This window comes from Gavia stellata, chromosome 2 (genome assembly GCF_030936135.1).
Source record: "Gavia stellata isolate bGavSte3 chromosome 2, bGavSte3.hap2, whole genome shotgun sequence".
Lineage (NCBI taxonomy): Eukaryota > Metazoa > Chordata > Aves > Gaviiformes > Gaviidae > Gavia > Gavia stellata.
Genome location: NC_082595.1, coordinates 20,648,973 through 20,663,427, shown reverse-complemented (window position 1 = coordinate 20,663,427; position 14,455 = coordinate 20,648,973). Strand labels below are relative to the sequence as shown.

Sequence of the window (14,455 nt, the reverse complement as noted above, 5' to 3'; positions counted from 1 at the left end):
CAGATAGGCAGGCATCAGTCATTACTGCCTTCATAGCTCCACTCAACTCAGGGGCAGCCTGCTTGGAGATCAGAGGCAGAGCCCAGATTCTGAGCAATCCCTAGGCCCACACCCTGTGCTTGCATTTTGGGGAATCTCAGGCCTGGTCCTTCCCAAGTGCCAGGGCATTGGGGTAACCACCAGTGCAGCGGCTCCCCAGCTTTTAACACCATGTTATCAGACTCCAACACCACCATCCCCACAAAAGCCCAGCACCCACCCTAGCAGCTTCATTCAAACATTTTAACACCCTGTTCCCACAGGCACTCTTGTGCAAGGCACTCCCTGCCTCTCAGTGAGGAGTCATTGCTGGAGGGGCTGCTCAGTCTGTGCTGCCATTCCCAGTGTACCTCCAGGCTGAAGAGAGGCAGAACAAACATGGAGAATATGCTGCAACAGCTTCCTGGCTGGGAAGGGGGGTGGTTGGGGAGAAGCAGGTAGACTGGCTGCCCCATCGCTTCAGCAGGGGACGGGCATGAAAGGAAACAGGTTCATTTTCCTCCAGGATATCACCTACCCCAATGCAACCTGTGATGAGGCGCTTGAAATGATCCTTCCGGCGCTTGTCTGCCACCTTCTGCAGTGTTGGGTTGAGAAGCTTTGAATCAAACTGTTCCAATGAGTCCCTCTGGATGTCTGGGATCTGCTCCATCACTGCCTTCAGCTCAGCATAGCGAGGGCGCTGCAGGGAGAAGTACGGTTAACACAGCTCTGCTAGAGGAACAGCCCTGCCCTCCTTGGAGGGCCATCAGCTCCTCTGCCCCTACCCAAGCAGGCACGGGATTAATTTTCCACCACTCCTCAGCCAACCTGGCATCTGGACAAAGGGCAGAGTTTCTCACCAAGGCCTCGTAGATCTGGAAAGCCAGGTGGACAAGAGCTGCCATGCAGCCATCGTGCTGCCCGTGTGTCTGTAAGCCCTTCAGCACACTTGTGAAAAACCAGGACACTGCATCAGGCAGGAGGTTTCCTGGAAGCACCTAGGGAAGAGGCACTGTCAGCACAGAAGCAGGATACTGATCAATATATGACTGTCTTTCTGCAGCAGCTTGGTCTTCCCAAGCGATAAGGTGCCCAGGGGTGAAGTAGCCATGCTTCTCACTACATTCAGAGCTTCCTCTCCCAACCCTCCAAACTAATCCCTTCTTCCTCCCAGAGGGGTACCTGTTTGAGCAGCGGCCAGCAAAGTTGTGTTGTGGTTCTTTGGCAGGACAAGGTGTCCTTCCAGGAGAGGGATGTGTAGGCAGTGATCAGCAGTGCAGTGCAAACGTCCTGAAAAGGAGTCGGGGAGGGAAAACAGTCAGAGGAACTATTTCCCACCTCCAGGGTTCAAACCTGAAGGGAGCCAAGAAGCAATCCAGGGACTCTGCAGGAGCTCCTCGGGGCCGTCTTCTGAGAATCCTGTGTGCTGTTGCTGCTCCAGGTGAAGGTGCTCAAATGCACTCCGTGTGCACCACCATAGCCATGAGGAACCAACGTCAAGCAAACCTGCTCCCTTCATCTCCCCTGGAAAGGCCCTGGAGCACCCATGGACTCCCATCCGCCTCTACTCTCAAGTCACTGCAAAAGCTTCTGCAAGAGCTTCTGAGGCATCCACAGGAGAGGAGGAGTACAGAGGTATCGGAATGAAGGTACTCTGCACAGTGGGTTGTGTTAACATTTTGGCTCCTGTGCCAGCTCTGGCAGATTTTTCAGAAAAAGAGCTGTGCGGTGAAGTTCTTCCTCATGAAAGCTGGAGCCCAGGAGGGAGGCAGAGCCAGGGAGCACCCTGCGGGCTGAATGCCCAGGGCCTTGCCCACAGAAGGGCTGAAACTCTGTAGCTGCATATTATACTGGATCCCGACCCCCATTTGCTTTGTGGTTTCTGCAACCATTAACAAGGCCCTTAAAAACCATGTATGTTCCCAAGAGAAGATTCTCACACTGGGGAATGCTCCAGCAGCCTAGCTCTCTGCGGCAGCATCTGGCTGCACCACAGACAAGCGTGACAAAGACTACAGAGAAAGGATGATGGAAGTCAGAGCATGTGCTCTTACCTCCTGATTCATCAGACACTTGCCGAGTTCGGTGAGCTCTGCGCTGGCAGGGGGAGTCACCTCCGTGGCCATTGCCTCATCATCTGCAGAGCAGAGAAAAGGCAGCACTGTGAACATGGTCTCCCAAGGACTGAGGGAGGCACAGTGAGAACTAAGCTGGGGACCAGGGGACAGCACACAAAATTGGTATGCTGGCACAGCTTGACAGAACACCTCTCTCCAAGCAGAAAGCACCCACCCTTTATGGGGCAGGAAGAACACCCAACTAGCTACCTCCAGCTCTTGGGAAGACCATGCATATCCTCCTCTTCTCCTCAGCCCTCTTAGTGCCTTAAGAATCAGCTGCTCCAGCATGCTACCTGTGAACCCTACAGCACATTTGTTCCTTGGCTAGACCAGGTTTTTCTGTGGCCCCCAGACACGCTGGGCAGGACAGAGCTGAAGGCTTCTTACCAAATCTATACCCCTCACACAGAACTTCCAGCAACAGGCCAGCCTCTCCCTCAAGGAATGCATGAAGAAATGGGAAAAGTGCTTGCACAAGCCACGGGGAGTAAAGGCAAAAGGTGGGCATTTACTCACCGTCTCCATCTACAGCAGCAGTAGTGTTATGCTCAACGCCTTTCTTAGAAACACAGCAAACAGCTGCAAAAACAGTTGCAGGTCAGAGGGGCAGAAAAGGGAAGATGCTACTTCAGAACATGCAGAGATTATCCTACAGTCTTTGATGGACTCACAGCTGCTTCAGGCTCCCCCAGCTCTTACACAGCATCTGAAGAATCTGAAAGCCCAGTATAAAAGCCAAATACTGCCCTACCTGGAAGGCTGAAACACCCCACCCACAGCATCCTCCCACAGTGGAACCTGCTGCACAGTGGCTGCTTCAAACTACTGAGAACCAGGAACATGCAAAACCATTCGAAGCCTATAACCTGAGGTGAGCAGCATCTTAAGGCAACAAGGCAAATCAAGAAAGGAGATACAAGGTTGAGGACCTGTAATCTCTATGCAGAGCCAATTTTCCCAGTCTCTCTGCTAAAAGCCACACTGGCAAAAACACAATGTTGGAGAAAGGGAGCACAAAGGAGATTGCGTTGGGGGAGGGACTCTTCCCTCCTGTCCGGTTAGAGACATGGCAATTGCCAGCAACAAAACTGCTCTATGCTCAGGTTGTCCACAAATCAATGTCCTGTATTGGGCTCCAGGGCACAGAAAGGGAGAACGCAGATTCCAAAGGACGACTGGACTCCTACAGGGACAGTGCCAAAAACATGGAGCCCTAAATGAAAGAAAGAAAACTTTCTTCTGAAGGTTTTAAATTGACCTCTTACTAGGTTTTAGCTAAGATTTTGTCAGGGTTAACTGTCTCACACCTAGCTTCTAAGGATTATGTTAAATACTACTGGTCATTATAGTTAAGTTTTACTGCACATTGGAAATTGCTATTGTCCTCTCCAGGGCAAACTTCCCAAATATCCCAGGGGACCTAGCTTGATTTCACTTACTGATGAGATCCATGACTTCTCGGGTCAGCAGCCTCACCAGCTGTTCCTCAAGCATCTCCTGAGACTCAGGGTTGTCATCTGCAGCATCATCATCGCTGAGGAGAACAGGTTTTAGTGTGAAGGGAGCCAATGTCTTAAAGTATCCCCTCTGCTCAAGCACAGGGAGTGAGTCACCATCAGGGTGAACACAGTGTTTTCCAGCTCTCTGCTGGCAGGGCTGTTCTATGGGAAAAGGGCCAAAGCTCCATCCCACTTCCCATTTCAGTACTCATTTCAAGAGGTGAAAGCTTACCAGAGCATGCTTCGCTGGTTGATCACCTGCCATTTCTGAGACAACCTCTGTTCAAGACAAAAGGGAAAATTCAGTACCTTCCTAAGGAGTCATGCTGGACACAATGCAAAGAGGCCCAAGTGATAACTGCTGATAGAAGCACAAGAGCTTTAAACACAGCTCTCATGCCAAGCCTCATTTTGAATGGGACAAGAACTGCTACCAACTGTGCTGATGACGCTGTGGCTGTGCTGGCTGTAAGAATCTGAGTGAGCTGTCAGGAAAATGAGGGGACACAGGGAAAAAAAAACCCACAAAAATTCTCAGGGCTGAAGGTTGAAGAGCTGATATCCACAAGTTTGAATTCACAGTAGGGGGTGCTATGCAACAGCCAGGGTTCAACGCACCTCAAAAGCCCCCCTAAACAGCAACAAAATTATTAAGCATCAAGGCTCTGCCCTTGTCTCTGCTGGCTTTGGAAAGACAGATGTTCTCACACATTGCTGCCAGCTGCTACAAGGAGTCTGGACTGCCAAGTAACAGGCACCAAACAAGCTGTTTTCTTACCATGTGCAGATAGGTAAAGAGTGGTCCCAGCATGGGGCAGACAAGGGTTTCGTAGTATTCTGGAGGACAGGAGAGTACCAAGGGCTTCACAAACACACCTGCACAGACCAGTTAAGGAAGAGACCCAGCACACATGGCCAGCTGCTAGGGAGACTGCAGCACACTGCCCAAACGAGCCCATTCCACTGGGAGGACAAGCGACAGACATCTTGAAGCCCATCTTCTCACAGCCCTGAATTAACAAGTGGCACCTCTACACAGCAAGAGCATGAGGTATTCAGCCTCCTCCCCTGACAGTTCAGCTGAGAAAGCTGAGGGTGCTTAGTGCCCATTTCCTAGCTGTGAGACTGAATGTCCAGCCCTGGAAAGTGGGCTGGGAACCCCAGATGGTCTCCCACACAAGGACAAGGTCTAGTCAGACACCCTACTGCCAAGCTCCTACACTATTCAAAGCCCCCTTGCCCCCCAGAAGACACTACCCACCTCTTGTGGTGCCTCCAAGACCACACAAATCCTTTGCATTTATTCTCTCTGACCCCAGGCACTGCTGTTTCTGCTCATGCCCTCCTAGGCTCAACCCTCATCCACACCAGGTGTATCCCTGTTTGTGTACCTCCTCAATCACCCTTCTTTGGCTTGGCCATACTCAAAACAATGCTAGGAAGCCACCAGATTTTCAATTTACATGCTCAAAAGCCTCCCTAGCTGGCCTGAAATAGTGATAGAAGGATATGGAGCATGGGACGCAGTCTGTAATCAGGAATGTTGTTGAGATTGATGAAAGCTGAGCTGAGGAGCTGGGTGGCGAGACCGTCAACGGTGTAGAAATCCTGTTGCATGGAAGGGCCGGCATTTCCCAGGATGTGGAAACTGCAACAAAAACCAAGTTAGTTGCAACTCTGCTAGGTAACAGGTACCATGCTTCTGGCCTGCAAAGGCTGCAAGTACTATCGTCTTGAGATTAGATAGTTGCCATGTTCTTAAACAAATACTATAGAGGAATTTTAACATGGTATCTCTTTTTTTTTGGGATACCTGCAGAGGGACAATGAATGAAGTATTTAAGTACTAAAATGCACTTTCAGGTGCTGATGTATCCTAACACACAATTAAAAGTGGCAGAGACACAAACTAGGTCTGACTACCTAACTGCAGAAGAGCTAAAAGCAGATCCACATTTTGAGGTACTTTTTCAGCAACTGCGTTCCATGTGTATATGGCAAGTTACAACCACCGAGTATAGTTTACCACCGCAACTCGTACTTGGATATTATAGACTTTTCACATGAGCTGTGTCCTAACTCTAGAAGTCAGCACCCAGCAATAACCTACTGTTTGAGCTGTGCAATGTTGGATTGTGTGTGGGATATATCTGGTGCTCTTACCAGTTGTCGTACAGGGTACAAAAGAAGCCCTGCATCCTTTCTAAGACCGTTTTGTAAACAGGAGAGTCATAAAGCTCCAGCAGAGGTTGAGGGAGACCTGTGGGAGAGAATAAGCTTCAGCTATATTAATGAGAGAACACAGCGCACCTTCAGAACATGCTGGGCAGGCCCCAGCCAGCCTGACAGCAGTGAGGAAAGTGCTTGGCAAGATCAACATGCAGCCAAATGGGAAGAGGTGCAGCAACCCTGGTGCAGAACCTCCCCATAGAGATCAGCCAAGTTCAGGGTGGTTGTACCCAGAGCAGAGGTGTTCCCACTAAGCTTGTTATAGCCCCCTCATTTCACCAAAGCAAAACTTACTGGAGCTATCAGAACCCAGTCAGAAGCAAAGCTGACAGTTGTGCAGCTCCTCTAATAGCCCATCCCTTCAGGTTTGTATTCATCTCTGTCAGGACACAAGCTACTGCTGAACTATGATATTAAGAAGTTTAGAGTGGAGATCAAGGCCCTGCTGCTTTATGTGCAGTGGTTCACAGACAGAGAGTTTACAGGTCACAGAAAACAGGTAAAGGAAGCATGTCCTCATTTTACAGATAGGAAATGGAGATAAGAAAGACAAAGCAACTTCCCCAGAATACTTCACTGTCTGTCAGAACCTGAAGTTAAACCCCAATTTTCAGAGTCATGGTCCACACTTTATCCACAAGGCCACCTACTTCTGCTTGGCGGTAAAGATTCTGTGTTCACAAGCTGAAAACTGTTTTAAGATGGTTACAAAAGCCTCTTTCTAATACACTGTCTGGAAACAAATGACAGGGCCATACTGAAGGACTTGGCTCTTGCCCTCCAGGACAGGTCTCTGCAACAGCACTCAGGGATCCTGCTGAGCACTAATTCTGCTCAAAGGCAGACAATTACAGCACCCCCTGTCTCTCCAGCCTGAAATACCATGTTGCAGAGACCACCACCCAGCTGGGATAAGCAGTTTGGCAGGGTACCCTTCATTTCACGCAGAAGAAACCAATTTGTCTGAGACCAGCATTTATCTAACTTCTTCATTTCAGCAGGTTCAAATCATAGCTGAGCCGTGAATACTATGAAGAAGCTGGCTCTCCAGCCCCTCTTCACTTCCACTGCTATTGATGGACCACTACCTCAAATACCTCTGAGAATCAGCCCACACATTCTTCCTGAAGAGAAGCCCCTTACCTAGGATGGCATTCTTCTCCACCTCCAGCATGTCTAAGGCCTTTGCAAACGTTTCCCCCAGCCTAGCCACCATCTCTGGCATGTAGAGATTGTTGTGAGTCCTGAAACAGAAGAGTACTTGGTTTATACTCATGTGGGTCAACCCCTTTTGCCCTTGACAGTGGGATCCTCTCCTTCAGCTTGTGAACAGCTCCTCTGAGGCAGATGATGAGGAAGGTGAGACCAAGCACGTGTGCATGGGATCCCCCTTCCCCACCTGCAAAAATATTGGGGAAACTGACCCAACAGAGACATGGAGTGACTCCACCTCATGTCCTGAATCTCCTGGCTGCCCCCTCCACTTATTTCAGTTCACCCCACCCCTTGCAAGCACTGGCAGTAAAAACTCCCAGCAATTCTCCAGTCGATGCTGGCAACAGCTTATTAGCTTGGCCAAAGGGATCAGAGACTGTATTTTAAAAACTGACAAGACACAGATTCTGTAATTTCAAAAGATCTTCTGCACCTAAGGCCCCTGCAGAGGGAAGGGCTGTTTCAGCTCCAAAATACACACACTGCCCCCCAGGGATGGGTCACAGTCCCCAGAATGGCAGGTGGCATTGGAGGGACTCTAGGGAGAACATCAGTCTGATCAGATGTTACTCATGGCAGAGATATGTGCCCCCTGGAGAACACATCCAGCTGGGAACAATTCCGCATCATCAGGAGGTGGCCACGGTCAGCTCTCCACAAAGGACACCAGTTCAGCCACAGGTGGCTGGTTCTTGCCATCCAGGCCAAAATGGGCCCCCTCTTAGCCAGGGTACTGACACTCAGAGCTGGACTTGGCAGGGGGTGTCTCTCTCACCTACCTCTCTCCTTTGAGACCTCAGACCTCCACTCTGGGTGTCGCCAGCTGCACACAGCACAAATCCTGCAGCCTCCTCCAAAACTGCAATGCCATTGTACCTGCTGCTAGAGGTGATCAAGGGCAACTCAGTATCTCCCCCTAGAGCAGCGTTTCCCAAAGCAGGGGGGTACATGGGAATGGCTGGGGGAAGGGAGCATGGACAGACCTCAGTATGTTGTCCAGAGTCTCAGCTTTCACTCATGTCTTAACAATTTTTTTTTTTTTTTTTTTTTTTTTTTTTTTTTTTAAGGTCTCTGTTCACAATCCTGGCAACCCTGATGCCGAGACGTCTGCCTGAGTTTGCAGAGAGCCTGAGTTAGCTCCGAAACGGCAACTATCCCATTTCTCTCTGCAAGGGTTAAATACTTCCCTGCTCACTGCAGGTGAGGAAGGCAAGTATGTAAGTTTCATAAGAAAAAGCTATACAAATAACTTCTTAATGACTCATACTCTCATTCTGGGCTGGATCTAACACCATGCCACAGGCCTCAAAGGGGGCACAAGCTGGTTTTACTTTCCCAAGAGAGGCTAGGGAGCAGCCCAGCCTCCACCAAAGTTTGGATAATGCTGTTCCACTGACTCAAAAAACTATGCATTTCTGCTTGAGGCTATCCTGAAACCTAGCTACTAAAATCACCTCTTCTTGTATGTCTCCTGCCTGCTCCATGCCAATGATGGTTTTGCCTCATGCTGGGCTGAAGGGCAGTGGGGCGAACCCAAGGACTGTGGAATTGCAGGCGGTGAACCTTGAAATCCTGCTGCTCCAACCCCAGCAGGATGGGTCAGACAGTCATATCCTGAAGCTGCGGTCATGGTCCTTAGTTGTTTCAGAGTCCTTGAAGCATTTTCTCAAGTTTGACAGTTGCGAGGGCAGATGTTCACTCACAGGCTGATCTCCCTTAATACTTTAGCAAGGTCCCAGTGGTAACGGAGAAAAAAAACCGGCTAATCAGCTGCTCCCCATGGCAGTTAAAAAAAGCATCTAACAGCCCTCATACATGACGAAGATATAGCCCCTAGGCACGTTCCAGCTGAGACTCAGCACTCCTGGGCAACCCACACGCAGGAGAACATGGAAAAACAAAATTCAAGAGACATCTATGCTTTAGAAAAGACAAGCAAAGGATATGGCAGGACTTGGGGGAGTATTTTCAGCGATGGTCACAGCTCTGCTGGAAAGAGCATCTGATGCCTACAGAGATGGGCTTGAAGGCCAGAAGATGAGTCCTTTAGGATAGCCCATTCTTGAAGAATCTTGATGTAAAGCTGGAGCCGTCTACACTGAAAATGCCTACAGCATCCACGTCTATCCAACAATTCTTTCATCAGCATTAATGCCTTGGTAGTCAGCATTTCATTAAGAGGAGTTCTAAAAAAGCTTTTGTCCATGCAAAGCATTTGCTGAGCCTGACCAGTCCATTTGTAAAAAACATGATCAAATCCTAGCACAATAAAGGTGCTGCGCCAACCAGTTCATGCAGCTACTGACTCCAGAAGTGCGCCTTCATCTAAAGGTGGCTGGAGATCATGATTTGGGTTTAAATTCAGGAAAGAACAATTTAAGCCAGAAGCTAGAAAGCATCTATATGAAATGAGGTACCACAGAGGACAGGAGAATCATCACTCAAAAAGCTGCAAGCAGTCATTAACAAAGCAACCTCAAAATTGTTCAGTAAATACAGCTACCAGGACAGAGACAAATATGTGCAGGCACAAAAAGACAGGCTGTCATGGAACACACCACACTGTCTATGCCAGTCAAAACTACCTTATTTTTCCTTGTTACCTGGACTCCCTCTTATTCCTCTTGGCTCTTTGGTCTCATCCATGGTATCAGCTCAGCTTAAGCTACTTACCCTGGCAAAGACCCAATGGCTTAGCAACTTCCACTGCTTCTGTCTGCAAACACAGCAGAAGAATGCCACACAATATCCAGAGAGCAGCAGACCCAACTGCTCAGCCTGCAAAACGCCCTTTTTTTGCATACTGGTGCCTGACTTGGTGTTCAATTCAGCTGCTCAGTAGGATCTGTGCTGCTGCTACTTGCAGATCTGCCCACACAGTAACCAACACAGTCTGTAAGGACTTCCACATCTGCTTCCTGCATAAGCACATGAGCAACACTGGACCGTACTTATCCCCACAGAAAGCTACCTAATGGCACAGAGCTAAGAGAAGCACCCATCCCCAAGTAGTAATGCAACTATGTTCCTGAAGGCATCCTCAACACAGGCAGCTTTCCTGCCAGTCAGCCTTCCTCATATCCCTGTACTTCCTGCTTGCTGACAGGCTGCTACAGATTCCTTATTCCCTTGTATAATCCACATTAAAGAGGGTCTGAGGAAGCAATACATGGAAAAAGCACTCAAAGCTAGCAAAAACCACACGAGACGCTCCATAGCACAAGCTTCAACTCCTTCAGAAAGACATAAGCATCATCAACATTTGCACTGAACAACTATGAGCTTGCAATTGTCACACACAGAGGCCTCTACATCCAGCAGCAGCCAGGAAACGTATGAAGTGGAGGGTCTACTGCTCTTAATACATCATTCATTGGTTCTTGTTGGAGCATCCAGCCTTAAGAAACGCCTGGATACCTCTGACTGAAGTACAGGCCGCTCCATGTATGTTACTACCATGTGCTCAGAAAAGATTTTGGTCTGCAGGGGAGATGCTCGAACAACACAGATGCATTATCTCAAAAAACAGCCAGGGAGCCTCTTCCTTTATGTAGATGGGGAAGCACTGGCAATAGAACATAGCTCATGCATTTTCCTGGAGGTGGTAAACAAGCAGGCACAGAATTTCTGCTTCTTTACAGGTAGTGACAGAGTTTGACAACAATTTACTAAGCTTGTTGTAACAGAGATCCCGAGTGTTTTTAATAATGCGTAAGTTCTGGCAAGAACAGCGATCGCACAAACAAAAAGTCTGTCTGTTGCAGTTTGTTCAGATCTTGGGAACTGGTTTAGTTGGTCTCCCACAATACGGACAGAGCATGTTCTAGGCTCTGGAAGAAATGGCATGAGGCTACCTCTACTCAGGCAATTCTACTCTACCCAACCTCTCCCAAAAGCTCATCGATAGGATCTTCAGCCTTCCAGTATAAAAGGCAAAAACACTCCAAGCACAGCTCCACAGCCACAACAAGATGGTTCAACCCTGCTCACTGGCCAAAGTACCACCTGCTGTGCTACACAGAGCTTTGTGATGCGAAGCACTGCTAGGGTGGGCCAAGACAGCACGTGCTTGTCCTACCAGTCCAGCATGTTGCTTCTCACTGGAAACAGCACAGTCCTGAGCTCCGTGACTACCAAACAAACCTGACTAGACAGAGCTTGAGTAATAGGGCCCCTTTCCTCACAGACCTGGGAGCTGAAAAATCTATGTGGAGCTGACAATGCTCCTTCTCAACAGGCTCCTGCCAAGGACAGAGCCCCAACTTTTCAGGTACATAACATTATCGTTATCTCACAAAATTGCGCCATAAGCCTGGCAAAATCCCCAGTGTCAGCAGTTACTCCAAGACAGATTCCTCCTTTATAATTCTGGGAACTGTGTTATTCAGGATTCCGCTTTTCTGCCTTCTCTTGCTCCCTCCTCTGGCTGCCCCAGATGCACACGACACCAGTGACGTGCAGAGAGGCACTGCAAGGTAGCAACAGCCTGAGAGTATGCATCCACTGATTTCAATAGCAGACAGTGCTTCAGGAGGCTGGTGTTCATGTTCAGCAAAACCAGCTTAATTTAACACTGAAGAGAACAACGCAAACAGGATGCGATGAGAGCTGGGAGTGCCCTGGTGGTGACTGGAGAGGTGGCCTTGTAGGGGCTGAGGGCAGAGCAGAGATGTTAGTCGAGAAACGATTAACTGGGTGTCAGATTTATAGCAGTGGAGGTGGGGGAGGCAACCCCAGCCCAAGCTCCCATTGGCTTTGATGGACACTTGTAGGCCAGGCCAAAGAACATTCAGAAGGCTCCAGTTTCCCCAGTGCCATTCCCCACTGTGAACAGTCAGGAACAGTACTTGGGCACCTGCACCAGCCTGTGTTCTTGCTGGCTTCACTGGGAAAACATGCTCTGAGCATTCCGTGTGTTTATCACAGTTTGGCTTTCAGAGATTCTTAAGTCAACATAAATTATTTCAAGTCAATTTGACCCACCTTATGAGAGCAAGTAAATTGTCAAGAAGCTTCAGGACCTGCTCAGTGCAGGGATTACGGTAGATTGGACTTCCACTGGGCATGTATCCCACCAAGAATCCTCCAGCTTTCGCCTCTTCAGTAGCAGCAGGCCAACGAGCTCGTTTCACAACTCCAAGAATGGTGTACACACAAAAGCTTATCTGCAGCAAGAGATGTGGAGAGAGTGTTTCTTAGCCAGAGCACAACGTGAACAAATAGGTTTTCAGAGAAACCCATCGTCATCCCATCTCAAAGGGAACGCTCTACAGTGAGCCTAATCTGGTGACAGGAACAAACTCATGTGGGTTTGCTGCCAAGAAAATGCAGCAAACGATCCCGCTATGTTCCATCATCTTCAGCGACCCTTGGCCATGGCAAGGTGGTCTAGGAACTCACTATTAGACAAAGCATCAATGCATATGGTCTCATGAGTATCAAGCAATTGGGTAGGTTGCCCTCTAAAAGGAAGGGTCTACACCACCAGTTTCTCATCTCCTTCATGTGCTGGGACGGATGTAGAGATCTGTGATGACACAGTGGTCAAACTGCATTAGTCCCAAATCACAAGCACAGCTCTGTGGACTGCATTTCAGTGTCTTCTACAGACCTAAAGATAGCAACTCCATTTGCAGTCTGTCCAAGAAGTGAATACATTTCACTAACAACTCGAACAACACAAATCTCCTCGTATGAATTTTAATTATATTTGATGCTGCAGTCTCAGCATGACATTTTCCATAATGCCTGGCTCAGAAAGCACAATTCACTGCACTGTATTTCCAAAAATCATGTAAACCAATTGCTTCTCCAAAACAAAACTCTGCTACACAAAGAGTAGGAAATAGTGTGCTTCACTCTACTGAATAATCTGGTTTTGCATGGCCTACATGCTCATTACCGTAGCTTAAAGAGGCAAAAGCCAGCCTGTTATTCTGCAATCTGAAAAACCTACTGATCCACACCCTGAAGAAGCAGACGATCAGGAGAGACCTTGTGTGTAACCACAACAGAAATGGGGGATGGAAGGAGGCAAGTCCCATCTTGCTAAGGATTACACCTCTTCTGGTAACGATACTCACTCTAGAGCGGTTCAGGCCACTAGGATCTTCCAAGACTGGATCAGCAATTTTGTTGTCTGCACCCACATACGAGATAAAGGCTTCAGGATCTGAGAGGACTCTGGCAGTAGGAAAAGACAGCAACAGGGATTATTGTTCGTACCAGGGAATTTGAGCAGAGCTTTGCACTGGCAGTAAACATCTTAACAAATACAGAATCTCTTACAAAGATGGCCCCGCTTGGAAAACTCTTGTGCATGCCCAGCTGGCCAGGGCTGCAGGACACCTCAGCTTTAGTAAGGAGAGCTCAGCTTCCTAGCTTCTCCTGGAGATGAGCAAAGACATCTTTTATTTCTCATTTTCTGCAAATGCTTTGGGCGTGCTGGGAGTGTTCCTCTAGCACCTTAAACAACTCTTATCTAGCAATTTTCAACAAACAGTATTTAGACTCAGTTGGCAGTTTCTGAACTGCAGAACTATTACCACAATTACTGCCCAGAGCATGGGACGTCACGAGGCACCCCACCATCCTCATTTGGTTTGCACATTCCCTTGTTGGATGCAACATTACCTCTGTAACACATCCACCTCAAAGCTCAGAAAAACGACCCATACCTCTGCATCTCTGGGGAGAGCCATAAGCCAGCAACAGGAGCCATGAGCTCCTCCAGGAAAGCCTTCTGCCGCTCATAGTCCTTGAACTGGTTGCTGATGAGGACGAGGGCCTCCATAAGGGCACACTTCTCCATCTGCGTCAGAAGTAGCTCATTGGAGAGCAGCTGCTTCACATGGTTGTACAACATCTCAAAGTTTGGCTAGAAAACACATCCAAGTGAAAGTGTGTCATGCATTTGGTGTGGAGAAGGGCCACTGGGGGAGGCAGAGGTGGGGTGTACTGTACTATGCAGAACAGCTGGAGGAGCATGTCTAAGTTACCTTTTCTCTACACAGCCATCTCCTTCTCAGTCTCAAGTTTCTCTGATGTTCAGTCTAAAAGAACCTCTTTTCTTCCCTACCCCTCTATCATCATCCTGCATCCAGTTCACTTTAGCCTCCAGAATGACTGAAATAAGCACAGGAATTCTCTTCTAGGTAGTTATATGTCTTACAGCAGTGTCACACCTCAGAATAGTTCTGGTGCTTTAATTTGCTCACAGAAGTACCTTGCTCCTTTGTCTCTCAAGTGCCAGACTTAGGACTCTTCCATCTCTTTGCTCACAACTAAGTGATAACCATATGAATCGTTATTAACCATCTCCACAGGAATGGCTGAGTTTCTTCCCTACCCATTCTAGTCACAACCACGTCT

General features: G+C 48.4%; 1 protein-coding gene across 1 annotated transcript in view; it reads right to left on the bottom strand.

The window, feature by feature from the left end:
- Positions 1-14,455, bottom strand: part of XPO5 (exportin 5) — a 29,876-nt gene that overhangs the window by 1,117 nt on the left and 14,304 nt on the right. The window contains exons 19-32 of the mRNA XM_059831286.1: positions 13,762-13,961; positions 13,168-13,267; positions 12,068-12,249; positions 7,013-7,113; positions 5,804-5,900; positions 5,152-5,288; positions 4,419-4,516; positions 3,873-3,919; positions 3,581-3,675; positions 2,658-2,720; positions 2,076-2,158; positions 1,204-1,311; positions 882-1,019; positions 557-721 (exon numbers count right to left, since the gene is read on the bottom strand). Coding sequence (XP_059687269.1) covers positions 557-721; positions 882-1,019; positions 1,204-1,311; positions 2,076-2,158; positions 2,658-2,720; positions 3,581-3,675; positions 3,873-3,919; positions 4,419-4,516; positions 5,152-5,288; positions 5,804-5,900; positions 7,013-7,113; positions 12,068-12,249; positions 13,168-13,267; positions 13,762-13,961 — 1,614 coding nt within the window. The remainder of the gene's footprint in view (positions 1-556; positions 722-881; positions 1,020-1,203; positions 1,312-2,075; positions 2,159-2,657; positions 2,721-3,580; positions 3,676-3,872; positions 3,920-4,418; positions 4,517-5,151; positions 5,289-5,803; positions 5,901-7,012; positions 7,114-12,067; positions 12,250-13,167; positions 13,268-13,761; positions 13,962-14,455) is intronic.